At 37.2% G+C, this 27,930-nt stretch overlaps 1 protein-coding gene across 3 annotated transcripts in view; it reads left to right on the plus strand.

Moving 5' to 3' along the window:
* The window catches only part of CCDC85C (coiled-coil domain containing 85C), a 194,596-nt gene that overhangs the window by 119,850 nt on the left and 46,816 nt on the right, over positions 1-27,930 (plus strand). For all 3 annotated transcript variants that reach the window (XM_007473601.2, XM_001374688.4, XM_056811300.1), the window contains exon 2: positions 16,527-16,603. In XM_007473601.2, coding sequence (XP_007473663.2) covers positions 16,527-16,603 — 77 coding nt within the window. The remainder of the gene's footprint in view (positions 1-16,526; positions 16,604-27,930) is intronic.

Below are 27,930 nucleotides of genomic sequence, written 5' to 3' on the forward strand. Positions count from 1 at the left end.
TAAATTCAGGTTTTTGGATGTTATGAAAAATTGCATGTGGGCAGTGAGGTAGCTCAGTGGATAGAAACCCAGGCCTGGAGTCAGAGAACCTGGGTTCAAATCTGGCCTTAGATACTTCCTAGTTATGTAATCCTAATCAAGTCACTTAATACAGTTGCCTTGCCTTTACTGATCATCTGCCTTGGAATCAATACTAAGACTCTAAGAAGGAAGGGAAGAGTTAAAAAAAAATATTTCATGACTTGGCACAATCTGCTTCATTGTGTTACTGTCATAGGGTTAGCCAGGTTGTACATCGAATAGTTAGCTGGGTCTGGAGTCAGGAAGACCTGAGTTAAAATTCAGCACCAGGTGCTTACTAGCTGTGTGACCTAGGGTTAGTCATATAACGTCTGCTTGACTTAGTTTCCTCAATTGTAAAATGAGGATCATAATAGCAACTACTTCCCATAATAGCACCATTATTTGTCCCTCCTTCCCTTTCTCCCTTTTTCCTTCCTTCATTCTTCCCTCTCTCCCTCTCACTGTAAAAATAGAAAGAAGATCAGAACAATTTGTTCCAGTGACCATGAAAGTAGCTGAAGCAGATGTTATGGAGATCTTATAGCTTGATCAGACAACAAAGATCCTGTGAATGTGAAATCCCCTACCCCACTCATGATTGTATAACTATCAGCAGTTTTTCCTAATTTAGTTATTCTGTGATCATAGATCTTAAACTTTTCTAAAAATAATTAAGACACAATTCTATCTGAAGTATTTTCTGTATCTTAATCATATTAGCATTTTTTTTTCAGTAGTTTAGTCCTTTTGGACCTGAATCAGTATTCAATTAATATTTCATATTGGAACTTAATAAATATTTGATTGTAAGTATTACATATCTCTAAAAATAGTAATCACTTAATTCTGAAAGAATTCTGAAAGAATCATGTCTAAGAAGAATCATAAATAGGTATAAGGCTTTCTGACACTTCTCCACCCTGTGTTCTGTTATGTGAGGGTGTGATTCAAACACACCCATGTTATCTAATTTTTCCATCTCCTTTACTCTAGATTTTATTTTTATTTTACTTGTTTCATTCTTGGGTAATTATGAATATATCTAAAATTATTGTATCTTTTGTATAAGTTTTTGGGTATATAAGGAGGCCACTCATAAGACTCAGGGTCTTTGGTTGCTAACTGGAGTCTGGCTTTATTGTGAGACCAGCCTTTTCTCAATAAACCTATTTCTTTTTGGCTTGGAGACTTTGTTTTACTTTTTAGTGTCTCTGCTAATAAATTTTCACCACACTGCCAAAGTCATCCACTGCATCTCTGGCCATTATTACCAGACTTGGATGACTCTGGAAGAGAGTGAGACTGGCCACTTTGCACAACTCTGCCTCACTTAAATCCAATTCACTCCAGGGTCAGGACATCGACTCATGATATCATTGGTCCTCTTTGAAAATGAAAGATGAACAACTTAGAAAAATAAGGAGTAGAGAGACAAAGCTATCTCAGATTCTAGGCTAGACTGAAACAACTTTATCTGGCAAATTAACAAAATGGAGGGAAGTCAGAACATATTCAGCTATCATTGATGTCACAGGGTAGCTTATGAAGTTATTTGTGAAATGATGATCAACTTACAATAAAACTGTCATCCTTTGGGGAAAAAAATACCACATCTTCCTTTTCAAACATTCTTCTTTTTTTTATAATATTATTCCAGTGACTGTATAGGGCTGCAAGACATAAAATACTCTAGTCCCCAAAGAATTAAAGTGGAACATCATCTGAAGAATGAAGGAGGGAGGGACATATGGTAAACCAAAATGAATGGTAATATGTTACCAGTGAAGAATTATACCTAAGATGAAGTTTGGTTACATAGGTTTTTACTTATTTAGCCTTTTTGTATCTCTTCTTTGGAACTAGTCTTGTTCATTATAATTTTATAACATTCACTTTTGATTTTATACAGTTGTAGTCATTGTATATATTGTTTTCTGGCTTTATGTATTTGACTCTGCATCATTCATGTGGATTTTTCTATACTTCTCTGCATTCGTCACATTCATTATTTCTTAGAGCACAGTAATATTTCATTACATTCATGTACTACATTTTTATTTTTTTAGGCCTTCCCTAGTTGATGGGCATCTATTCTGTGTCAGATTCTTTGCTATCACAAAGAAGTGTTGCTATAAATATTTTCATGTAAATCCATATTTTTTTCTTATCAGTAGCCTCCTTGGGGTATACTCTTGGTAATGGAATCTCTGGGTCAGAGGAATAGCTCCATTTTAAAAGGAGAAAATTGAAGGTCAGAGAAATGAAGTGATGTTTCTATAGTATCTCTGCTAGTAAATTGCCAAGTTAGCAATCCGGCTTGGGTCTCCTGACTAAATGCAAAGTTCTGTCCAAGGTGGTTCATCACTTAGCCCCTTATTTCCTCCTCCACTATGGAATAATGACAGCTGCTATTTAGTATAGGTGAATGTTCTTTGTAGAGACTAAGGAAAATAATTGGCCTTAGTCCTGCCATCCAGCCTTGCCTTTTTGTGAAGATGATTAATGTTGAGTCCATTCTTGGAGTGTGCTGGGGGAAAGAGGCCACAATGGTGCAGAAGGTTAATGTTGACTTTGCCCCAGGTTTGGAATACTTTTGATTCAGGCTTATCTTCAGTGTGCTGACTAAAGGAAAATCTATTTGTTTTGACAGGTTTTGTGTAGGGAGGTAGGGAGGTATATGAACTGGACCTGTGATTTCATTGATGGGAGGAACTCCTAGGTGAGGAAACCCCTTCCCTTAATATAGACTGACACTTTCTCTGTAACTAGTCATTTTAAGAGTTACCTGAAGAACTGCAGGATTAAATTACTTGCCCAAGGTCACATAGCCAGTGTGTTTTTGAAGGAATTTATATTCTGCTTGGGGGTGGGGGAACCATATATACAATAAGTAAATATCAAATAGTTTCAGGAAGAAATACTAATAATAAGTACTAATAATTGGGAAGATGAAAGACATTTAATAATTTGAAAAACATTTATTGTTATCTTTTTGAAATATTACCTATATTCCCTATTCTTTGTATACTCTATCCTTCTAGCCATCTCTTTTAATAAAGTTTGAAAAAGGAAGAAATAGGAAATATTTGTTATAGATAGTATTCCACACCTCAGATCTCTTAATTCTTCAGAGGACAGTTGGGATATGTCAGATATTTTTCAGCACAGTGCTTTATGCTCTTAATAAGTTCTTTATTCATGTATTCATCTATCTTTGAGGTTAAGCTTGGTTATTATAATTTTATAGCATTCAGTTTTGATTTCTTTGTTGTTCTTCACACTTAAATTATAATCATTGTGTATATTTTTGCCCTAGATTTACTTATCTTACTATGCATCAGTTCATGTAAATCTTTCCATTATGTTCGTTGATTCTTAAAACATAATACTATTCTATCATTCATATTACACAACTTATTTAGTGTACTCTCGTAAATGGGCATCTACTTTGTTTGCAGATCTTTGCTATCATGGCTATAAGCATTTTGGTGTATGTGGTGTCTTACCTTTTGTCATTGGCTTCCTTGGTGGTATGTCTACCTGGCAGCATTTACTAATTTATTGATTAAATCAATAGAGGACTTCCTCAGAGTGACACTGGGCTGGGTGACTGATAAAGCTGTAAAGATTCTTTTAAAATAAAAGATTTTAGAGGGGATGTGGCAAAATTGGGACTGCTATTAGAGTTGTGAATTGGTCCAACCATTCTGGAGGGCAAATTGGATCTATGCCCAAAGGGCTTTAAAAGAATGCTTATCCTTTGACCCACTGCTGGGTTTGTACCCCAAAGAGATAATAAGGGAAAAGACATGTACAAAAATATTCATAGCTGTGCTCTTTCTGGTGGCAAAAAATTGGAAAATGAAGGAGTGTCCCTTGATTAGGGAATGGCTGAACAAAGTGTGCTATCTGTTGGTGATGGAATACTATTGTGCTCAAAGGAATAATGAAGTGGAGGAATTCCATGGAGACTGGAACAACCTCCAGGAAGTGATGCAGAGCGAAAGGAGCAGAACCAGGAGAACATTGTACACAGAGACTGATACACTGTGGCACAATCGAATGTAATGGACTTCTTTCTCTACTAGCAGCAATGCAATGATCCAGGACAGTCCAGAGGAACTTATGAGAAAGAAGCTAACCACATCCAAGAGAAAGAGCTGTGGGGGTAGAAATGTAGAAGAAAAACATATGATCTATAACATAGTTCGATATAGATATGATTAAGGTTTTGATGTTAAAAGATCACTCTACTGCAAATAAGAATAACATGGAAATAGGCTTTGGCTCCAGGAGGGGGGAGGAAAAAGCAGGAGCAAGGGGGAATCATGAATCATGTAACCATGGAAAAATATTCTAAATAAAAAAGGGAAAATAAAATAAAATAAAAGATTTTAATCTGTTTGTGATTGTGGGAATATGTCCCCAATCTGAAGGCAAAAGGGTGGACTAGATGACTTTTCAATGTGCACTGGGGCCCTTTGTTTCCCATGTTACCTTTTTCCTTTTCCTTTTTCTAGCCTGCCAATGTGCAAAGGTTTTCTTCTGTCTTCCTGACATTTCCCCTACCCATTACATAAAACCCCAGGATTAATTTAATTACACACTCGTTTCCACTGGCTGTGTGACTGGCAGGAGCATAATAGAACTGCCAGTCCTCTGAGAGAAAAGGTGAGGTTAGTAACTAGTGAGGTCACCCAACCAAGAAGCCAGATATTCCCTCCCCACCCTCCATCATAGACCTGCCTTCTTTAGCTCAGGGCCTTTCTGCCTCTATCAGGGGGCTGTCTTCCTAATGAAATTCTGATAAGATAGCTGGAGTCCTGCAGTTCCTGGTGACTGTCACAGATCTTTTCCTTCCCTGATGAAAATGTCATTTCTGGGACCTAGCAGGGATAAAGAGAAAAAGTATGAGGGAGCTTGCTTATCCAAAGCTTACAGACTGTCTTGAGACTGGTTAAGCTCCATGAGAACTGTAACGAGCTAACAAGAATGGAGTTGGGTCCATGTACAGTTTAGCAAAGCCTCTGAACTGGAATTTAAAGGCTATCTAATGGCAAGAGCCATACTACAGCAGCTACTTTTGCCCCACTTTTTGGAAAACTCTTATCAATCCAGCAGCAAAAGATATTCCTTCCCCAAATGCCCTTTGTATGTGTGTTGCTGCTCAATCATTTGCAGGTGTCCAACTTTTTATGACCCCATTTTGAGGTTTCCTGCAAAGATACTGGAGAGGTTTGCCATTTCCATCTCCTTTTTTGACAAATGAGGAAACTGAGCAAACAAGGTTAAGTGACTTGCCCCAGGATCACACAACCAGTAAGTGTTTGAAGTCAGGTTTGAATTTAGGAAGATGAGTTTCTTGACTCCAGGTCTAGCACTCTACCCACTGTGCCACTTAGATGCTTTTTGTATTTGTACAGCTGCCAAAATAATCTTCCTTTGCATAGATCTGGACCTATCTTCCCAACGTGGCACCTACTTACCTTTCTAGCCTTATTCAACGTTGTTCCCTTTTGCATAGACATACTGCTCTTCACACATATTATTCCATTCATCTCTGGACCTTCACACTGGTCTGAAATGCCTTTCCTTTTTTCTTCTGCTTCTTTTGGCTCCTAGTTTCCTTCAATATTCAAGTGTCTCTTTCTAGGGAACTTTAAAAGGTGCAAACTTTTTTTGTTTTTGTCATGGGTCTCTTTAGAAAAGGAGTGAAGTTCATGAACCCTTTCTCAGAAGAATATTTATAGTCTGTTTTCATAATGGAAGGAAATGCTAAATTTTAATTAGAGGTTAATGAAAATAAAGATGTTGTTTTTTTCCTAACCCAGAATAATAGTCTTTTGAAATACATAGAGAGATCTCTTGGGAAGATTCACAGACCCCCCCCCCCCCAGGTTAAGAAACCCTCCCTGTTCTACTTGCAGCCTTTCTTTATTCCCTCTAGCTTCTTCCTGCTAATTACCTTATGTCTGTTTTGCATATATTTGGGAAATAACTATCTTCGTCTGCCACAGTGGAAATGTAAGCTCCTTGAAGGTGTATACTTCTCTACTCTGTTTTGAATCCTGAGTGCCCAACCCAGGCATATAGTAGACTCTTACTAAGTGCTGCTGCTTCCATCTCTAAAACAGAAAGTAAGGGCTAGGCAAATTGACTTCCCCAGGGTCACACAACAAGGAAGTATCAGAGGCAAGAGTTGAACTAAGGACCTCCCAACTCCATAGTGACTCTAACTACTCTGCAACCTACCTGCCCCTTAATAAATTCTTCTTGATTTTTACCACTCATCCTCTTAAATACCTTCATGCTCCCTTCATAACCAGAAGGCTCTAATAGAGGTCAAGCACAAAAGTTCACAGGGGCTATTTATATTGGATCCTAAAGATAATAGGAAGCCAATGGAATTTACTGAGTAGGGTCATAACTTGGTTAGAAAAATCACCTTGGAAGCTAAACAGAAGATGAAGTAAAGTGGAGAGAAACTGAAGTCGGGAAAAACAAGTGGAGGGTAATTCCAATTAGTTTATTCCAAGAAACTTGAGGCAGAGACCCAAGAAAACTTTTCCTAGAAGTTCCTTGCTCAGAGTGACAAGGGTATGAAATAAGGTTATGGCCGGGTGAGGAGAGAAGGAGACCTGTGAAAGGGATGTTAAGAAGGTATAAATGACATGATTTGCTAATGGATTGGCTATGTGGGTTATGTAAAGAGAGGCCCAGGTGTAACTCTTTAGAACAATGGCAGCCACAGTGGAAGAGAGGACCAATTCAGCACCTGAGGATCAGTGGAAGCATGGCTATTTATGTAGGTAGGAGGCCTGGGAAGAGTGTGATGTCTGGCATCCCTCTAGGGCCTGTCAGGGCCATAGTAGAGAAAGAAATCAAGTCCCGGTGAGGGATCTTTCAAGGAGGATATAGGCTAGTTGTGGCCAGAACCTATAGAAGATCTACCAAACTAGCAGATGGTGAGACCTAATACCATGAACCCCATATTGATATCCAGCCTATATAAGCCCTAATAGGGACCATCCAACCCAGCTAAGAAGACTAGAGCACGTTGATCTGAGGATCAAGTCCCAATCTAACAAATGAGGCTGAAAATATACCAAAGAAGAAAACACTGAACATAATGAAGAAACCTGTGGGTTAACAGAAGTCCAAGAAATGAAACCAGAATATAGTATCCACACATTAAGTATATCTCTGACGGCATCAGAGAACACCAGTAACCTGGTTGCAGACTCCAAGAGTAGTTGGAGATGACAAATGAAAAGCAGAAATAAAATGAGTGTTTGGGAGGGAAAAAAAAAGTTTGGGAGCTGACACATTTATCAGCTTCTCTTGATACTTTTACAAAAAATGACTATAGAATCTCAGAAACAAATGCAGAAAAATAGAAATTTTAAGCATATCTTCTATGGATAACAACACAATAATGAAAATCAATAGTCTTTGAAAAGGAATCAAACCCATATGGAGACTAAATGATTTAATCCCAAAGAACTGGGAGATCAAAGAACAAATAATAGAAACAATAGATAATTTCATTAAAGAAAGTTACTACTTAGAGAGAACATACCTCAAACTTTAGAGATTCAAACAAAATAGTCTTTAGGGGAAAATTTAAAGCTCTAAACAAACTCATCAATAAAATAAAAAAGGAATAAATCAGTAAATTGGATATACAATGCAAAAAAAATTAGAAAAGTAACAAAGCATCTCACCTAAACACAAACAGAAATTATGAAAAACAGAGGTAAAGTTAAAAACAATGCAATAAAAAATCTCATTAAGTTGATATAAACTTTTAAAAAAAACTAGTAAAACAAACTTTTAGTGAATCTAATTTGAGAGAGGAAAACTAAATAGCTATTATAAAAAATGAAAAAGAACTCACCTTAATTAAAAAAATAAAATGAAATTATCAGAAATTATTTTGTCCATTTATATCAGCAAAACATAACTTAAAGGAAATGCATCAGTATTTTTACAAATCTATAAAATATGCAATAGAACAAGAAAGAGAGAATTTAGTAGGTCAATCACTTCAAAAGAAATTGAATAAGTGATATATGAAATTCCAAAGGGGCAACCTTAGGACTAGATGGATTTACTAGTGAATTCTATGGAACATTAAAAGAAAAACTAATCCACTGTTTCAGAAATTGTTTGTGAAAATTCTTGGGAAAGTATAAAAATGTAGTACAAATTTAGATTATAAAGTCACAAATGAAAGCCAATTAGCACATGATTCACCTTAAAATTGTAAGAGAGTATCTCATGGGATGCATGCAGTGGACTTTTCTGGGACTTTCCCTTGTGTTTTTAGGGGTTCATGGGGTTCAGGATCATTTGAGGAAAATATACTGACCTGAAAACAGAATTGACTAGATTTTTAGATCCCGAGCCATACTTACATTTCCTCCTGTGGAATGAATCATATTATTTACTACATAATTTTTCCTAGATTTTTAGATTTCCTAGCAGCACAGAACTGTACATGACTTCAAAGATCATGAACTAGTCCATTCCCTAACTAAAGCAAGATTCAACTATGAATCTTATTGTTTGTTAGAGCCAAGTAGGATAGACTAATTGGAGGATAGCCACCAGTGTTTTCCTCTGAGTTTCCTCTTTTCTACTCTAAATACCCTTAACTTCAACTGCTCCTTGTGTGACATGGTGTCCATGTGTGTCACTATGCTGGTTACCCTGTAATGAATATGTTTGTCAGTGCTCTTCTTGGTCCAGAACTGAACAAAATACTCCAGATGTTAGTGACTAGGGTAGACAATAGAGAGACTTTGACATCTCTATATTTCTATGAATGCAATATAAGATTGAATTAGTATTTTTGAGTGCCAGATCTTATTTGTATCTAGGTGAAATGAGTCATAGAATTGGGAGGGACTTTAGGAATCACCTAAATTAACTTCCTTAGAGGACATAAAAGGAAATTGATATTCAAAGAGATGGAATCACTTTCCTAAGACCACATAGCTGCTAATTGATGGGGCTAGGGATTAAACCTAGTTCTTCTGATTCTAGTAACTTCTACTTACTACCCACTGGACATAATGTGTATAAAGGGAAAGAGGGTGATTCCTGGTAGAATGACTAAGCCTAGTGTCCTTTTCTGGTCTTATAAATCTTCAGTAATATCAATAGTGCCATTTGTAAGAATTATATTTTTATTGAAATATTTTGCTTTTATATAACCTTCATTTCTGAATATTTCTTCTTCCAATTTTACTACCTAGTGAGCTGCAATTTCTAATAAAGAATAAAAAACAAAGAGAAAAGAGTTTCAGGAGAATCAACCAACACATTGGCTATTTCTGATGTTAAGTTAAGTATCTTATGCCCCTAGTCTCCCATCTTTCTGTTTTGTTGGACAATTTTAGTACAATGCCTGGTACAGAATAGATCCTATTAAAGGTTTATTGATTTTTGATTAAGTATTAATGAATATTAGTTATTGTTGATTGATTGTATAAGTAATTATTGACAATAAGCTTCAGTCTATCGAAGTCCAACACATTCACTGTTCTTTTACCTGAAATTTTGATTACTCTGAGATCCTGAGACAGGTTAAAATCCTTGAGCTATTGCTTCAAATGAGCTTCCAGTATTCTATTTTTTTTTCTTTTTTTGAGGCATTCGTTCAGCTACCTGAGATCTAGGTCCTTCTGGTCACAAGCCTGAGAGTTTACCATAAACCTGTCAGAGACCTCATATTTATAATATGTATCCGATTTCAAAGGGAACTGGAGAAGAGAAGATCCTGTCTGGCAGGGTAGGGGCAGGGAGAGAATTTACCTGGTCATTTAATCTGTCCGAACAATCTTCATGAAAGACTGAACCAATGTAGAACATGAAGTTATCTTTCCTCATGGGCCATGGAAGAGAACTGACAATTTAGAAAAACTAATTGGGTTTAGTGCTATCAGCACCTTTTCTGGAAGAGCAGACACAATTCTCATGGCTCACAGAAATGATTTATCCAAATGGGCATCTTGCTTCCCCAGGACATCTTGTTCATAGCTCATATTTCAGCTAGATTTAGTCAGCTACTTTTCTTTTAGCAACAGTAGAGAAAAGAAACTCTCATCTTAGATTTTGAGGGGATCCACTTGTTCTCATCAGGAGGGTGTGTGTGTGTGTGTGTGTGTGTGTGTGTGTGTGAATACATGTTTACACTTTGAGTAAAGTATAAACATTAAATAAGAGTCATTTCCTTTATGGAGTTTATAGTCTTTTGTTGTCAGTTGTTTCAGTCATCTCTGACTCTTCCTGACCCCATTTAGGGTTTTCCTGGCAAAGATATTGGAGCGGTTTTCTATTTCATTCTCCAGCTCATTTTACAAATGAGGAAACTGAGGCAAGCAGAATTAAGTGACTTGTCCCAGGGTAACACATTTAGGAAGAGTCAGAGGCTAGTGATCTAACCACTGTGCCTCAGTTAAACCAGTCTAGTAGGGCTATAAGATACTTACAGATATAGCTGTAGCTATTTATAATGTAGATATAAAACCAAGAAGAGTAAAAGGAATCAGGGCTTGCTAGCAGAGATAATAATTGAGTTGGACCTTGAAAGATGGGCAAGAAACAGGTTGGTGGAAGGAGAAGGCACTTGTAGCATACAGAACAGCCTGACCAAGGCATGGAGGCTATATATATATCTACATATATCTATCAGGTAAACACAGAAGATAGTGAGTTGGTGTGCTTGTTACAAACAGGTTGAAATAACAAGGCAGTGCTGGATTATGGGGAACATTGAATGCCAACAAAAGGATATCAGAGGGTTTTGAGCAGATTTTTTTTTTAAACCCTTACCTTCCATCTTGGAGTCAATATTGTCGGTAAGGGCTAGGCAATGGGAGTTAAGTGACTTGCCCAAGGTCACACAGCTGGGAAGTGTCTGAGGCCAGATTTGAACCTAGGACTTCCCATCTCTAGGCCTGACTCTCAATCTACTGAGCCACCCAGCTGCCCCCTTGAGCAGATTTAAGAATAAGGAATATTCATTTGGCTTTGGGGTGAGAGTTAGTATAGACCAGGAATGAGTAAAGGATGGAAGACCTCTTAGGAGGTTATTGCAATAGAGAAAGTACATATATCCTTTCAACATATATCCAGGTAAGGGCTCAGAGCCTCCATGATTTGCTAGAAAATCTGTGTGTAAAGTTTTTTCACCCTCCCTTTGGATTAGAGAAGAAATCTGAATTTTTCTTTTGTGAGATATTTAACAGAACCTTACTGTATGAAAAAGAATTTTTAAAAATATGAAATAAATATGAAAAATAAAAAACAAAACCAGGAGAATAATACCATACAAATTGTACATACAGTACATACATTTATGACTTACTAAGCTTTTTAAGATATCTATATTTCTGTACCACCTGCTGGCTTTTACATTCTTTTTTGAAAACTTTAACTTTTTACTTATTTTAACTTAAAAATTATGTTTGTTTATAATATAAAAAGACAAAATATGCTGCACTTATAAAATACTATACATATATTTTATGCATTTCTGAGTTTCTAAATTTTTTCCTGTGTCATCTGTTGGCCGTGGCAGGTTGTCAATGGCTTCTGCAAAACTGCCTGAAAATTCCCATTTAATTTCTTATGCTGACCTTCAATATATGGAAACTGAGTTAGGGTAAAATACAATGTGGAAGAGATACCTGTAGTTGGAAATAAAGACGTACTAGAGTGGGGAATAGAGAGTAGGGGATGAATTCAAGAGAGGAAAAGTAAATAATATTTCAGTGATTGATTGAAGGGCAATGTGGTATAGTGAATAGAAAGTTGACCTCGAAACCAGGAAGACCTGGAGCCCAGGGATACTTCTGACACCTACTAGCTTCCTGTCATTGGGAAAATCAATTAATTTTCAGTGCTCTAAGACTTAAAGTTGCTGGATTGGTAAAGGGAGTTTTCTCATCTGGAGCTTCCTTATACAAATGAAGGGAAGAGGAAGGAAATAATTCTACAGGGTCACACATAACATATCTAAGGTTTTCCTGGCTTCAGACCCTCTTATCCCTATGAGAGTTAAAAGAAAAGAAAGAGTAAAATATCAGACTGTCTTTGAGAATATGGGAGAGTGAGTGAATGGTGGTCTAAGAAAAAGAGTAAGGAAGAATAGTTTTAAGTAAAGATTTTTCATACTAAAACCAGTGGTACAGCCTACTGGGTGACTTCTATATTTACAATAATTCACAACAATAATTATTCCAAGAATCTAATTTCTATCCTAATACTTTAAAAACTGATCAAGTTCTATTGACTAATTATTAATATATGGATATTAATATGCTAATAGTAATCAATAGTTTATTGTTCTCATTTTATAGATGAGGAAATCGAAGTCCAGTGAGATCATATATCAATAAGCATTTATTGTCTCTTATCTGCCAAGCACTGTGGTAGGTAGGTAGGTATTGGGACTAAAAATACAAAAATGAGACCATCCCTGCCCTCAAAACAAATAGCATTTTACTAGGGAATATGATATGCTAAAAGATAAATATGTAAAAGATACTCAGTGGTGTTCTGGTAAATGTTTAACAACCAGCACTAAAAAAATAAAATGTTCCCAGGACACCTTTTTAAGTTTCATCTGCATTAATAATAATTTCTTCATCACTGAAGTCTAGACAATCAACCAAATAATAATGCTAATACAGAAAATTTAATGTTTAGCTCTGGTGAGCTGGCTCCAACATATAAATGCAAAACACACGTGTAATGGGCCTGGTGCTTTAACAACCAGGAAAGAGAGTGGGGTGTGGAAAAGAAAAGCCATTTAAAGGAAATGGCACCTGAGGGGAGCCTTGGAGAGAACGAGAGAACGAGAAGAACCAAGACCCGTAACCCAGATCGTTTTTTGTTCAGTCTCCATTTTTAAAGGACTTGGCTTTGGTGGGGCATGCACGGAGTTTTACCTGGAAAGGTTATGCTTTCGAGGGGTTGTATTTAAGGAAATGCTTCTGTCCAGCTTGTGTCTGAGAAAGGAAAATCTCCCTCAGCCACATTCCTCAAGGGTGAGGCTGGAGGAATATGGTGTCAGGGCAGAGAGAGCCCTGTTTACTTAATTCCCCAACTGTGCCTAGAAGTAGACTCATGAGTCATTCACATTCCTCCCCACTGCTTGTGTGGAGTGGAGTGGGGCTGCCCTGGGCTGGTGTGAGTGAGGAAAAGAAATAAGCCTTTGGAAAGGTGCCTTAGCCAGCTTTAAAAAGAAAAGAAAAAACGGATACCATGAAGGTCAGAAAGGCAAAAAAGAACTATTTTGAGAATGTGGTTTCTGATAAGGGAAAACCCAGCAGAGGTTTGTCAGCTGTTTGTGTGAAGTTGTAGATCACAGTCAATTGCATTGGGACCCTTAGTTGCTAGGCTACCCATTTGGCCCACTTCTTTCCCTTCCCTCTTCCTCCCTTCCCCCAGTCCTATTTTCCTCCTCCTCCTCCGCTCTCCATCACTCCCCCAGGACTGCATAAAATCATGGACTGTCAGAGTCAACAGGGGCCAATCATCCTGGACCAACCCCCCTCATTTTACCATGATAAAACTAAAGCTAAGGAGCAGGTCCTGCTTTTAGGTGTACAGTGAGTTAGGGTCGATGTCAGCACTCACAATCCAGTTCTTTGAATTCTTATTCCTGGTCTCTTCTACTATATTCTCTTGTCTCCTTGGGGGAAAAAAGGGCAAAAATACCTGTTTTGTGGTGCTTGTTTTCTATAGTCTTTCTCCCTTCTAGATAGGGAATATGTATCATTTTTTTTAAACTTTCTGTCTTAATAACAACAACTTTACAGCAAGGGAAAAGGGAAAAGGATTAAGTCATTTGCTCAGGGTCATGTAGCTAGGAAGTGTCCCAGGGCAGATTTGAATCCAGATCCTCCTGACTCCAGGCTTAGTGCTCTATCAACTGAACCACCTAGCTGCCCCTGGAATATGTGTAAATTTGAAGACAATACATATATTTGGATGTAGAGGACCTGAGCTTGATCACTGACTCTTTCGATTTGCTGCATCTGTAGCCTCTAGGATCTTGTCCAGCTTTAAATGAGGTTTATGACCTTGGATACATTGTTTTACCTCTTTGCATCTCAGTTTCCTCATCTGTAAAATGAACGGATTAGAAGAGATGACCTCTAAGGTACCTTTCAACTTTAAAATGCTTTGATTTTCCATGAACTTGGGTGAGCCCCTTTTTCTTTTTTAAGTTTCATCTATAAAGTGAGAGTGTTGGACTGGGTGTTCTTTCAGTCAGGCCCCTTCTTTCCCTAAGGTTTCCTTGGAAAGTGTCTTAGAGTAGTCCACTAGACTTGGAACCAGAAAGAACTTGGTTCAAATTCTACTCTGACATTTATTATTTAATCATGTCTCCTTTTTGGGGTTTTCTTGGAAAAGATACTGGAGTGGTTTGCTATTTCCTTCTCTAGTTTATTTTACAGATGAAAAACTACAAGCAAATGGGGTTAAGTGACTCACCCAGGGTCACACAGCTAGTAAGTTTCTGAGACTGGACTTTTGAACTCAAATAGAGGAATCTTCCTGATTTTAAGCCCATTGCTCTATCCACTGTGCCATCTATTAACTGAGTGACAGTGGACAGACAAGTCAAATAATTGCTCTGATCCCGTTTCCTTTACTCTAAACAGGGCTAATCCTTCTTTTCCCCAATAATATTTTATTGAACTTTTCCTCATTACATGTGGAGATGTTTTCTGACATTTTGCGATCCAAATTCCATCATTCTCTCCCAAGAAGGCAAGTAATCTGATATAGGTTATACATGTGCTATTGTGCTATACATATTTCCACATTCTTTCTATTGAAAGAAAACACATTTTGCTCATACGAGGGGAAAAAAAAACTCATGAAACAAAGTAAGAAGTGATATTTTTTTTTCTCTTTATGCCTCATAGCTACTCTGTTAGGGGTGAGTACTATAGAAACATGGGCTGTTTTTCATTTATTCAGCACTTGGTATTTGGTATTTATCAGCTCTGTACAAATAGGTTCCATTTTTGTTTGCTTGTTTTTGTTTTCTGGCATTGTCCAGTTTTTCATAACAATGGTGAAAAGCCAAGCCTTAATGCATCAGCTTTCCCAAGTTCCTAAGGGAGAAAGCAGTTAAGAGAAATGTTAATAATCTGGTCTTTCTTTGTAGTCCCTAGAGAATGGGAATGATTTGATATGAGTTTGAAACTAATTATCAAAAACTTTCTTGCTTCAGGAAGACTTCCCTTTTACTCATTCTTCCTTCTTCCTCTTTATTCCTCTTCTCCTTTCCCCCCCTCCTCATTCTCCTCATCCTCAGAGCAGAGGTCAAATAAGATAAGCTCTAAGACCACTTCTAATTTTAATGTTACATTTGTCTGTGATGGTTTTATCTAGTTCTAAATATAATGATTCTATGACTCCTTTCCTTCAACATTTTCTCTTTGTCTCCTTGTTTTATTGCCTTCTATCCTAATCATCCCTTTCTCCTTCTCTTTCCTTCTTATCTTCATTTATCCCTCTCTTCTTTCTTTCTCTTCATTCCCCTGTTTTCCTGTCTTATTCCTCTTGGTCTCCTTGGTAAGGCATGCCCAAGGATGCAGTGTTCCCTGACTCCTCTGCTCCTCTCCTCCAGATTCTTTTTTCCTTGTGGTATTTCCCAGAATTGAAGATACATAGCATTTATTTTTCCTATACCTTTATCTGAAACATCATTCATGAGGTCTAAATTGAGGAGATGGATGAAGCAATGGGAAGGAACATGGGAAGTGAACATTTAGTCAACTATTCAAAAAATACTCAAAGAGGGGAAACTGGTAGCTCAGTGGATTGAAAACAAGACCTAGAGATAGGAAATCCTGGGTTCAAATCTGAATTCAGACCTTTCCCAGCCTAGGCAAGTCACCTGATCCTAATTGTCTAGCCCTTACTACTCTCCTGCCTTGGAACCAATACTTAGTATTGATTCCAAGATGGAAAGTAGGGTTTAAAAAAAAAAAGGTTGTGAAGTCTCCAAAAACTCTTGCCTGTCTGATGATTAATTTCCCTTTGTATAAATTTCTTCTTTTAACTATCAGATTATAAATTGGAGAATCATTAATCCACAGAATATCAGACCTGGTAAGTGTTTCCTTTATAGAGAAGTTAGGTAGTAAAGATAAATATTCTCTTAATTTCTACTTGAAATTACATACTTTAAAAAGCAGCCTTTCATTTCATTTGAATGCCTGTGAGGTATTCATTTAACAAATGGGAAGTAGATACCTAGAAAAGGGAACAACCAATTTAGCCACAATCACACACCTAACATTGTTCAGATCCAAGACAGGCGCTGTACACCTTTACCTCACTTATACCTTGTGGAAAATTCTGTGTGGAAGAAGCATAAAATTATTTGACCAAAAGTTAACATCTCCCTTTCTCTGTTTTTGTCTTTTAAGATTCCTCTTGTAATTACATCAGACAGTTGGAAACGAAAGTGAAACTGCTGGAGGATGATAACAAGCTTCTCTCTCAGGTATGGCAGGAGCTGTCAATCAATTTATGGTGCAATTGCATGCTGATACATGTTTTTCCATGAAATACTATATAATATCCCCATGATTTCTTCCTTCTCTTTCCTTACTCCCTTCCCCACAATTGAGGCTTATAGAGTACTATAGATCTTTTGGTTTCTTTTTTATTTTTCCATTTTATTTTTTTTTTTAAGCATGATCAATTTGTTAGTTAGGCTAACAGTAACCAATAAATTGGATCTATGGTCTCTCAATAACCAAAGACCTTTTTTTTATTTAAAAATTTTTATTTTTTCCAATTACATATAAAAAGAGTTTTTAACTGTTTTTTTCTTTCTTCCTCTTTCTCTCCTTCCCCACCCCTATTGAAAAGGCAAGCAATTTGATATAAGTTTTACATGTTCATTCATGCAAAGCATACTTCCATTTTAGTCATATTGTGAAGGAAAACATAGACTACCCCAACCCCCCCCCCCAAAATAAACCCCAAACAACTAAAAAAAAAATAAAGTTTTTTAAAAAGTGATTTAATCTGCATTCAGACTCTATCAGTTCTTTCTCTAGTGGTGAAAAGCATTTTTCATCATGAGTCCTTCCAAATTGTCTGGGATCATTGTATGGTTAAGAATAACTGAGTTATTTATAGTCAATTATCATACAATATGGATGTTACTATGTATGTTTTTCTTTTGGTTCTGCTCATTTCACTTTGAGTCAGTTTATGGTAAATCTTCGAAAGTTTTTCTGAAGTCCTCCTGCTCAGTATTTATTATAGCACAAGAATTGGAAACTGAAGAGATGACCATCAATTGGGAATTACTAAAAGTTTATTGTATGTGACTGTGATAGAAAAGGATAGCTAGCTGTATTCACTCCTTTATTCCTTTCTGGGCTCCACTGTAAAAGCTCTTTCATGCCTCTTTGATGTGAGATAATTTACTTCATTTTACTTTTTTTTTAACCCCTTCTCCTTTCTTTCAGTGTATCTTCTTTCTCATTTCTTAATTTTATTTTTTGGATACCATTGCATCATAATCAACTCATACTTGTCAAGAGAGAGCAGGATGGGGGGAAGAAAGGACAGAGAGATAGAGACAGGAGAGAGAGAAAGAGAGACAGAAAGACACACAGAGAGAGACAACGGGGATGGAGGGAGAGAGGGAGAGGAAGAAGAAAGGTGTGGGAGTGAGGGAGAGAGAAAGAGAGAGAGAGACACACAGAGACAGACACAGAGACAGACAGACAGACAGAGGAAGAGAGATCACTTTTCTTCATGATTCCATGATCACATCCCTTGAAGAGAAAGGCATTTGTAGTGAAAAGAAAACTAAGCCTCAGAGATGTGATTCCACCCATCTAAGATAAGTCAATAAGTCAATAAACATTTGTTAAATGCCTACTCTGAGCAGACAAGGAAAGTCATCTTGGGTTTTAGGTATCAAAATTGAAGTAGAGCTAAGACACAGGGCATGGATTCACTGAAGTTAAATTTCTATCTAGTGTCACAATACAGAAGCAAGAAGTGTGAAAAGGAATCTTGAGAAGGAAGTAGCATATTTAGAATCAAAACATTTTAATTAGCTGCTCCACCAATGTTGAGATGAGGGATCCAGATTTTCATCTTTTATGATTGTTTTCCTTGTCTTTCCATCTCTCTTTCCCTTTCTGTCTCTCTGTCTTTGTGCAACTGTCTTTCTGTTTTTTCTTTCTTTTGAGGTCTCTAAATTCAGTTTTCTAACTGACATTCTGAGGCTTTTATTCTCCCTTCTTCATTCCTGTCTGGTCTCCAGACTTCTTTCTCCACCATGTCCCAGCAGCATCCTCACCTTGGAAGATCAATCCACCCCGAGGACTTCTTTCTCTGATTGCTTAGTTCCTCCATTTCATGGAAAGTGTCCATGCTAGCTGTATTCACTCCTTTATTCCTCTCTGGTCTCCACTTCTGATTTTATAGACTTTTCCCCCCTTCCATTATGCACTTCCATACATACCCACTATCCCCCAGTCCCTCAGGTCCCCTTTTTCAACTTCCTTTTATTTTTAATTTTTGTCTTTCCTTGTGAGGAGGTAAGCTCTTTGGAGGTAAGCTCTTTGAAGGCAAGGACAATTAAAAAAATTGCTTGTAATTAAAATGGTAGAGTGAGGGGCACAGATGATGAGATGCAGAGAAGGGTGAGAGAGTGAGATCTGAATTTGTTTAGTCAGCAAAGGCTTCATGGAAGAAGTATCTAATTCAGCCAGCTTACTAAACATCTTTTTGCAAAATGTTGTGCTTGATGATGAGAACATAAAGATGACAAATGACAGAGGCTTCCTCAAGGATCTCTCTATGTTGGGAGAACTATGACCTATATACAGGCAATTGTGATACAAAATGGAACATGATGAAGGCAAAGGAGAGATCCAGACAAGGTAATCTAAGAAACTGGGAAGAAGAGAATATTTTCACCTGTATGATTAAGAGAAATCATTTTGGAGGAGAAGCAACTTGATCTTTGAAGGATGAGTGAGCCTAGCTAAGTCTGAGAATTAGTGTGATGGTCATTCCAGTTCCAGGCAGTTGGACTAGTGGCAAAGAAAAAAAATCTTCTTGTGCTATAGCCACAGACCATGATGCAATTGGTGTGTTTGGAATATAGGATTAGTGTTGCAAGGTATTGGTTGCAGAAATAGGCAAAGGCTGTGGAGAGGAGGGGCATTGGATGACATGGACAGAGCCCAGACATAGAGGGGAAAAAAGAATGCAAATATTTATTAAGGGCCTGCTGGATGTAAGAAAATATTTTGGGCACTGTGTAGACAGAGAGGCTAGAATTACTAGTCACATAGACGATAACTTCCATTAAGGGTATCAGAGAAAGGCAGAACAAGGATTAATTGGCTCATGGAAGTCACCAAGAGGCAGATATCAGATGCAAATAAGAGGAAAGTTCCTAGCAATTATGGAATGGCCTCCTTGAAGAAGAGAGTGCCCTGTTATTTTAATTTTTCAGGGGGACAGTAGATATTTTGTTGAGAATATTGCATAATAAATTCCTTTCCAGGCTTGGGTTAAACCTAGGAACCATCAGCTATCTGAGAGCTCTGGAAAGGAGATTACTTTAGACTGGGATGGTCATAAGAACTTTTTCTGAAGAAAGTGGGATCTAAAGTAGTATCCAAACTATCCTTAAGACTCAGATAAACTGAGAAGGAAAAAAAAAGAGTAAAATGAAGGGAATGGCAAAAGCCAGAAGAAAGGACAACAAGAAAGAATTTGAGGGGAAGAAGGAAGAGAAAAAGCAAGTGTGGCAGAGCCATGACCTTGGGTATGTATGTCTGTTTCAACATAGCATATTGCTTGCAACCTGGGTTTGAATCCTAACTCTGCCATGTTCTGCCTGTGTGACCCTGGGGCAAGCTGATTAACCTCTCTTGGTTCTCCATTTTCTCATGTGTAAAATGAGGGGACTGTATGACATATAAGATACTCTCTCTCTCTCCAAGTCTTATGAGTCAACTAAAAATGACTGTCCAGTGGTGCCTTACTTCTTTGGACCTCAGTTTACTTATTTGTAAAATGGGAATAATATGAATTACCTGTCTTTCAGGGTTATTTTGACTTAATGTTCTTGAAATGGGAGATGGATGAATGCTGATTCCAGCAGAGACAGGGGCTCATTCTTGTAATAGACTGAAGAACAATCAGAACCTCTGGGTGCATCTTCCTTTCTGTTCTTAAGTTCACTGATCATCTCCTCTGACATCACCATTCTTCCCCAGAAATTTTGGAAAGCAGATTTTGGAGCAGGAAAGTAACCAAGAGGAGTGACACTCTGTAACTCAGACTTGATCCTCTGGTCTCCCATAGGCTGGGATCATTTTTGAGTAAGGATGTCCTATTTCATCTCTTTAGCAACTGGACTTGTTATGAGGCAGGGTTTAGATGGCAGGTAATAACACCCTTAGTCAATAACTGACAGTAACAAAATGCTTTAATTCCATGATCTCATTTAATCCTCTTTTCCTCTTGAAAATAATACTCCTTTCCATTTCTTCAGTGACTTAACATTTACAAAGCACTGTTCTCCTAACAATTTTGTGATGTAGATAATGCATATATTTAACAAGTATATTTTATATAAATTGTATATAAATATACATGCAAAATGTAGGTAATGTTAGTATATGATACTTATATATGTGTCTATATAGAATATAGATTATATATGCATATAAGTATATTATACTATATGTATATATAATATATAATATATTGTATAGGATCACATATACATATATATTATATACATTATGCATATAACTATATAACTATTACATACTTATATTGCCTAAAGTAATATAAAGGTACAAGTGAGGCATTTGCTGTCCATACAGGGTAAGTAGTTTTCCCATATTCATGAACTTATAATGGGTAGAGCCAATGTGATACAGTGAATAAAGCCCTGGCTCTAGATTTAGAGAATCTGGGTTCAAATCCCTCCTTCATCACTATGTGACCTTGGACAAGTCTGTTAAGACTTTAAATAAGGAGATTGGATTAAATGACTATGAGGTTCCTTTCAGCTCTAGAACTATGATCCTATGAACCCAGGTTCCTGGGATGTTAGCTCAAGAACTTTCTACTACCTGCCTCTCAAGAGTTCTGAGGGAATTTTTTTTTAATTCAGAGATACTTTATTTTCCCAATTACATGTAATAATAATTTTCAACATTTGTTTTCTGAAATTATAAGATCCTAATTCCATAATGGTCATTGTTGTGAGAGAATACTCATATAAAACCAAAACCTAAGTGAGTTTTTTAAAGAATATTTTAATTTTATTTTTTCTCAATTACATGTTAAAAATACTTGTTAAAATAATTTTTCAGTTCCAAATTCTCTTCTTCCCAATTCTTCCCCCCTTGCCTCCATGAGAAGGCAAAATGTATTTCCATATTAATCATGTTACAGAAGAGACCACAGACTCCAAAAAAGAAAATAAAACTGAACAAAAGTAATGTAAAATAAATGCTTTGATCTGCATTTGGACTTTTAAAAAAAATCATAAGCCCTTAGAAATTATCTTGGATCATTGTATTCCTGAGAACAATTAACTCATTCACAGTTGATCATTGTACAGTAAAATTTATTGGGTACAGTGATTTCCTGGCTCTGTTCATTTCACTTTGCATCAGTTCATATAAGTTCAGGGAAATGTTTTTAAAATTTTAAAGTGCTTTTTAAATATGTGTTGTTAATCAATAAGCATTTATTAAGTGCCTACATGCCTACAGATACTGTAATAAGTGCTGGGAGATACAGAAGAGGCCAATGACAATCCCTGCCCTCATGAAGCTTACATTCTTATTGGGAAAAGAACATGCAAATAATGCATTAAAGAACATACAAAAATGCATAAATAAATCTGGCCTCAGATACTTCCCAGCTGTGTGACCCTGGGTAAGTCACTTGACCCCCATTGCCTAGCGCTTACCACTCTTCTGCCTTGGAGCCAATACACAGTATTGACTCCAAGATGGAAGGTAAGGGTTTTAAAAAAAAATGCATAAATAAAATGCAAATAAACATGAAAATAAATACAAAGCAAGCTAAATATAGGATAAGTGGGAAATAATTAATGGAAAGAAGGCACAGAAACTAAAAAGCATCTGGGGGAAGGCTTCCAATAGAAGGTAGAATTTTATTTAGGATTTAAAGGAAACCAGAGACTAGTAGTCATCAGTGTGAAGGAGGTGGGAATCTAGGAATGGGGTACAGCCAGAGGGAATGTCCAGAGGCAAAAGATGGAACATCTTGTTGGATATGCTAAAATGTCTATGGAACTTGAACAGAGAATAAAGTCAAGGAGAGAGCTTAATAGTGCAACTTAGGTGGAGGTACTATAATGACCTGAATAACATTTCAAAACTTTTAAGGCTAAAAAAGTGATTACTGCCCTTCCTCTATTTCTATATATGTATATGGTATCTGTCACCATTTGTACATTGGGTACCAGTATTCTCTTTTTCTCTGCCTTGTTGAAATCCTTTTACTTCAGAGATCCAGGTGCTGCCTTTCATGATGCTCTCCAATATTCTTCCTGGCCCCAAATAATCTCTTCCTATTGGGATTTTCATAGAGCAACCTTTTTGAATCTTTCCTTTACTTCCTTTGAGTCCAACCCTTTATTATTTATGGACATGCCACATCCCTTAGTAGACTGAAAGCTTTTTCAGGGCAGGAGGAAGCATAATGAGTGCTTAATAAATGTTGGTTGTATTAGTGAATTTCTTGTATACTCCCCTTTACTTAATCTTATTTCTACTATTCTACTATTGTTTTTGCCTTTTTTCCCCCTTGAAATCTCCAGGTCTTATCTTAGTTCCTGAAACAGATTAAGTGCTTAATGTATTCTATTTGTTAATGGATTAATTGTAAAATGACAGCCTCAAGACCCTTTCCTAGGTCTCTTACTCTTTAGTTCTATGATTCTAAGGTTCCTTTTAGTTCTTGTCATTCCATAGTCTAGAGACTATAAAAAGCTACAAAGTTTTAAACTCTATGAGGACAGGGACTAGATCTCTACCAGACTTTGTATCTTCTCTAGCCCCAGACTATCTGTACCCAGTTGGTGCTTAATAAATATTCATTGGATGAATGAATGAGTCATTCTTTTTAAGATCTCTTCTCTCTTTAACATTCCCTGCTTGGAGATTCCAAGCCCAGTTCTCCTAGTCTGTGTTCCATGATTCCCAGGAGCCTTGCCACCTCTTACATTCTATATTCTCCTGTTCCAAACTAAGTGAATGGAGCCAGAAATGGGCGCCCCTGGGCAGAGGTTCTTGCCTCTCCTCCCCATCACTTGGTCTTCAGTACTGCATCCATTCCCTGAGCCAGGCCGCGTGCCCTCTTTCTTATTTTGAGAGAAAATTACAAGCGACTCTTGCTCTTTTGTAAGCTTTGCTTTTGGGGGTACAATAGCTGTTTCATTTATTAGCCCAGCAGGGGAGTCAGCTGGAGTGAATAACTGCAATGTGGACTCCAATATCAATTACAGTCTCTCCCGGGGGCCGGCATAGAAAATTCGACGGAAAAATAACATGTATAGGGCCTCAGGATGAATCACTTGGAGGAAGCAGCTGTGTTGTTGAAATTTTTAGGCAGAGATGAGAGAGACAATACAAAAGGCAATACAGTAATTTAGGCTGTGAACACCCCAGTGTATTTTTAATTAAAACTATTTTGGTGTTAAATAGAGGCCACACTGAGAAAAAAAGCCCTCATGGAGGAGTTGCTTTCTATTTCCTTACCAAAAATCCCAAATCCCATCTACCCGTAAGGTATTTCAGAAAATAATTTTTCTTATTTTCTTTCACTTTCCTTTTAGTTTATGTGATGGAATGGGGCAGGGATGGAGGGGAGACTGTTAAGGGACAGGTTAAATAAGAAAGTTCACTGGCCTAGGAGTCAGGGAATCTGGGTTCATTCCTGGATTTGACACTCTTTGCTATCTGACCTTAGCTGAAGAAGTCACTACAATTGCCCTAGTTTGCCTCTTCTGCTTTAAAATGGCAGAATAGGACTAATTGGCCTAGAAGATTATGACCAAGTAGAGTTTCAAATTGGCCAACATTTGAATGACTTGATTAGTACTTTGTTATAGAAGCCAGTTTCTGGTAAATATCATCATTTGTGTAACTGTAGGCAAGTCACTAACCCTCTTTAGGACTCAGTTTCCTCATATGTAAAATGAAGGCTTTGGACCAAAAGACTTCTAAAGATCCTTCGAGTTCTAAATCTAGGAACCTGTAGTTTTTGACCAATATCTAATGTGGGTAAACCCTTCTCTAATTCCAAACTTTCTAGCCTTGAACTGTTATAATCTGCAATTATAAGATGGTGTTCATTTCTAACATCATCTGTTTTATGACCTAATGGCCAATGTCCTTTATTGCCTATATAATGCAACCTTTTTTGGGTGGGGGGGGAGGGGATCGGCATTCATTGATTGCCCTTCATAAAGTGGCATTGGCTTACATTTCTAGGTTTGTACTAATCTCCTTCAAAAAGTCTCTGTTATTCCCATACTTGTCATTCTCTGTACATATGTGACACTTTGCTCATGTTGTTCTCTGTGTTTCAAATATCCTACATCTCCTTTGCCTACATATCCTTTGCCTGTCGAAAACTTAGCCATTCTTAAAAGTTCTGCTCATTATCGCCTCCTCTAGAAAAAGCATTCCCCAAGCCCTCCACTTGGTCACAATCTTTCCATCTTGAATGTCACCCACTTATTTTTATTTACCTAGGATCATAAGACCTCAGAGTTAGAATCCCTTCTGCAGGATTCCTCACAAGTGGTCATATAGTTTCTTCTTGTCATGACTGTTGTTGTAGGATAGGGTTAGGGTTTTTTCAGTTGTGCCCAATTCTTCATGACCCCAATTTGGGGTTTTCTTGGCAAAAATACTGTGGTTTGCCATTTCCTTTTCTAGCTCATTTTACAGATGAGGAAACTGAGGCAAATCTGGCCACAGGCACTTACTAGCCATGAGACCCTAAGAAAGTCATTTAACCCTTGAGAACTGGAGAAAGAAATGGCAAACCACTCTATTATCTTTGCCAAGAAAACCCATATGGGGTCTCAAAGAGTTGGACTTGACTGAAAATGACTGAACAACAAAGACAGTCCTTCAGATACTTGATGATGGAGATCATGTGCCCTTCTAAATACAGTCTCCCCAGAGGCTAAACATTTCTATTTCTTTCAACTAATTCTTAAACAGCCAGATTTCCAATTCCTCTGGCTTCCCTCCTTCCTGGTCGTCTTGTTCTTCCAATGTGACACTCAGAACTGGATGCAATCATTTAGATAAGGGCCTGACATGAGCAAAGTTCAGTGGGACTATTATTTCCATGCTCTGAATAATGCTTATATTACTATAAACTATGGTCTTAATTAGCTTTCTTTGACTGCCACATTATACTTTTTACTCCAGTGAACTTACAACCCAAATCTGTCACTCATATTCAATTGAAATGTTGGCTAGCTATAACAGTTCCTTTGTAAGGGCTTTTACATAATTCCTATTAAATGCCATTTCATAAATTGGAAATCATTAATGTTCTCTTGGTTTCTTTTTGGTGAAATTAATAAAACCCCATTTTCCCCACCACCCCTTTGTTTATCTGAAGGAAGAGATGATTCCTGACCAAGTGATCCTTCAATATATATCTTCACATTAATTAATTTAATTTTGTGCCATTCGATATGCATTTTGCCTAATCCATCTTTCTAGGCTGTGGGGGAGGTAGGTAGGGAAGAGCAGGCAATTTTTTTTTTTTGCAAGGCTCTTATCTATATATAAACTTGATTTTTAAATGTATTACAAAATACAAGGATCCTTTTGCTCTTGTTTGTTGTTCAGTCATGTCTACCTTTCATGACCAAAGCTATTCATGAGATTTTTCTTGCAAGGATACTGGAATAGTTTGCCATTTTCTTCTATTTCCCACAGGAGGTATACTGGTAAATCAATAAAGATTTATAAAAGGAGGCAGGTAGGCGGCTTAGTGGATTAAGAGCCAGGCCTAGAGACAGAAGGTCCTGGGTTCAAATTTGGATGCAGACATTTTCTAACTGTGTGACTCTGTGCAAGACACTTAAACAGCATTACTTAGCCTTTACTGTTCTTCTGCCTTGGAACCAACATCCAGTATTGATTCTTAGATTGAAAGTAAGGATTTAAAAAAAAAAAAGATTTCTAATAATGTGTTTTTAAAAAAGAACTTAGGGCATAGGAGATGTTGTTGGGCTGAGATTATGCTCAAAACCATTTCAGCTTTGCTGGTCATTCCAGAGCTCATGTTCCCCTGGCACTAGCATTTGTGAGCCCATCATCTCTTTTATTTCCTAATGAGCTTTAGTCCCTCTTTAGTGGAGGGACACTTGGATTATTACCTAAATTGCTCTGTTTGTATTTCTGAGAAGATTACAATATCTTAATTCATTTCTCATATTGAATAAGGATTCTGACAATTGAATATTTTCACAAACGTAATTTTCTACCTCTTCTAAAAACCTTAACAGTGTCTTGTCAGTCACTCACCTTTTTTAAAATGATGGGCTGCACTGTGGGTCAAGAACTCTAATTTCTAGCACTCTAGTAGATACCCATTATTTGTCTCTTAGCAGTAAAACTGGAGCTCCAAGACCTCTTAGAGAGGCCTTCTTGTTCTACCTCCTTTTTTTACTACAGGTTAACTGATTTGGCCAAGGTCACATGTGTTCATTCTCCTTTCCTCTAGTACTTTGCTAATGGGGCCAAAAGCAAGAAAATTATAACATTTAGGGACCATAGGAAGATGATAGAGCTGAGAGGTTTCTGAGGAGCAGCTCTCTCTATACCACACTAAGAAATTAAAAAGCCCCCAAGTTCAGAAAATCACCAGTGGCAAAAAGAAGAAAAGGGAAACAGCCCATCAGAAAAGGGTTTTTCTTGGAGAAAGAAATAAATGAAAACCAATTCACCAGCCGGTCACTCTGGATACTTCAATGGCAACAGTTATACCAGCCTGAAGGCAGCTAGGTAGCTCAGTGGATAGAACCTGGAGCCTGGAGTCAGGAAGACCTGAGTTCAAATGTGGTCCCAGACATTTACTAGCTATATGACCACTGGGTGAGGTTCTTAATCTCTGTTATCCTTAGTCTTTTGGAAAAGGAAATGGCAAACTATTTTTGTATATTTGCCAGGAAAACCCCATATGGGGCCAGGAATATTTAGACAATTCTAAATACCACAATGACAACAATAATCTGTATGGCAACAATTATCCTTATCCCATTTTCTATACCCATTACCTTCTTAGTTCCTAACATCTTAGACACCTGCCTTTTGGAAGGAACCACTTTGCATTTTTCCAAGGAGAAATTCCACTCCAATTTAAGACCCATGAATTAGATAAATTTTTGTTTTATTTAAAAAATTTTCCTTTTATTATGGTGAATTTGACATTTAAAAAAATGAACATTTCTCATACAGAGGACAGAAGGTGAGAATTGAATGTGAAATTGTGACTTTCCATTAGTTATAGTTAATTAAAAAAATAATTTCTAGGGCAACGAGGTGGCTCAGTGGATAAAGAACTAGGCCTAGAGATGGGAGGTCCTGGGTTCAAATTTGACCTCAGATACTTCCAAGCTATGTTATTCTGAATGTCACTTAACTCCAATTGCTATTACCCCTCTTCTGCCTTGGAATTGATACTAAGCATTGATTCTAAGACAGAAGGTAATGGATTAAAAATATAAAGTATATTTCAAATTTAATATGTTAGTTCTAATGC

This window comes from Monodelphis domestica, chromosome 1 (genome assembly GCF_027887165.1).
Source record: "Monodelphis domestica isolate mMonDom1 chromosome 1, mMonDom1.pri, whole genome shotgun sequence".
Lineage (NCBI taxonomy): Eukaryota > Metazoa > Chordata > Mammalia > Didelphimorphia > Didelphidae > Monodelphis > Monodelphis domestica.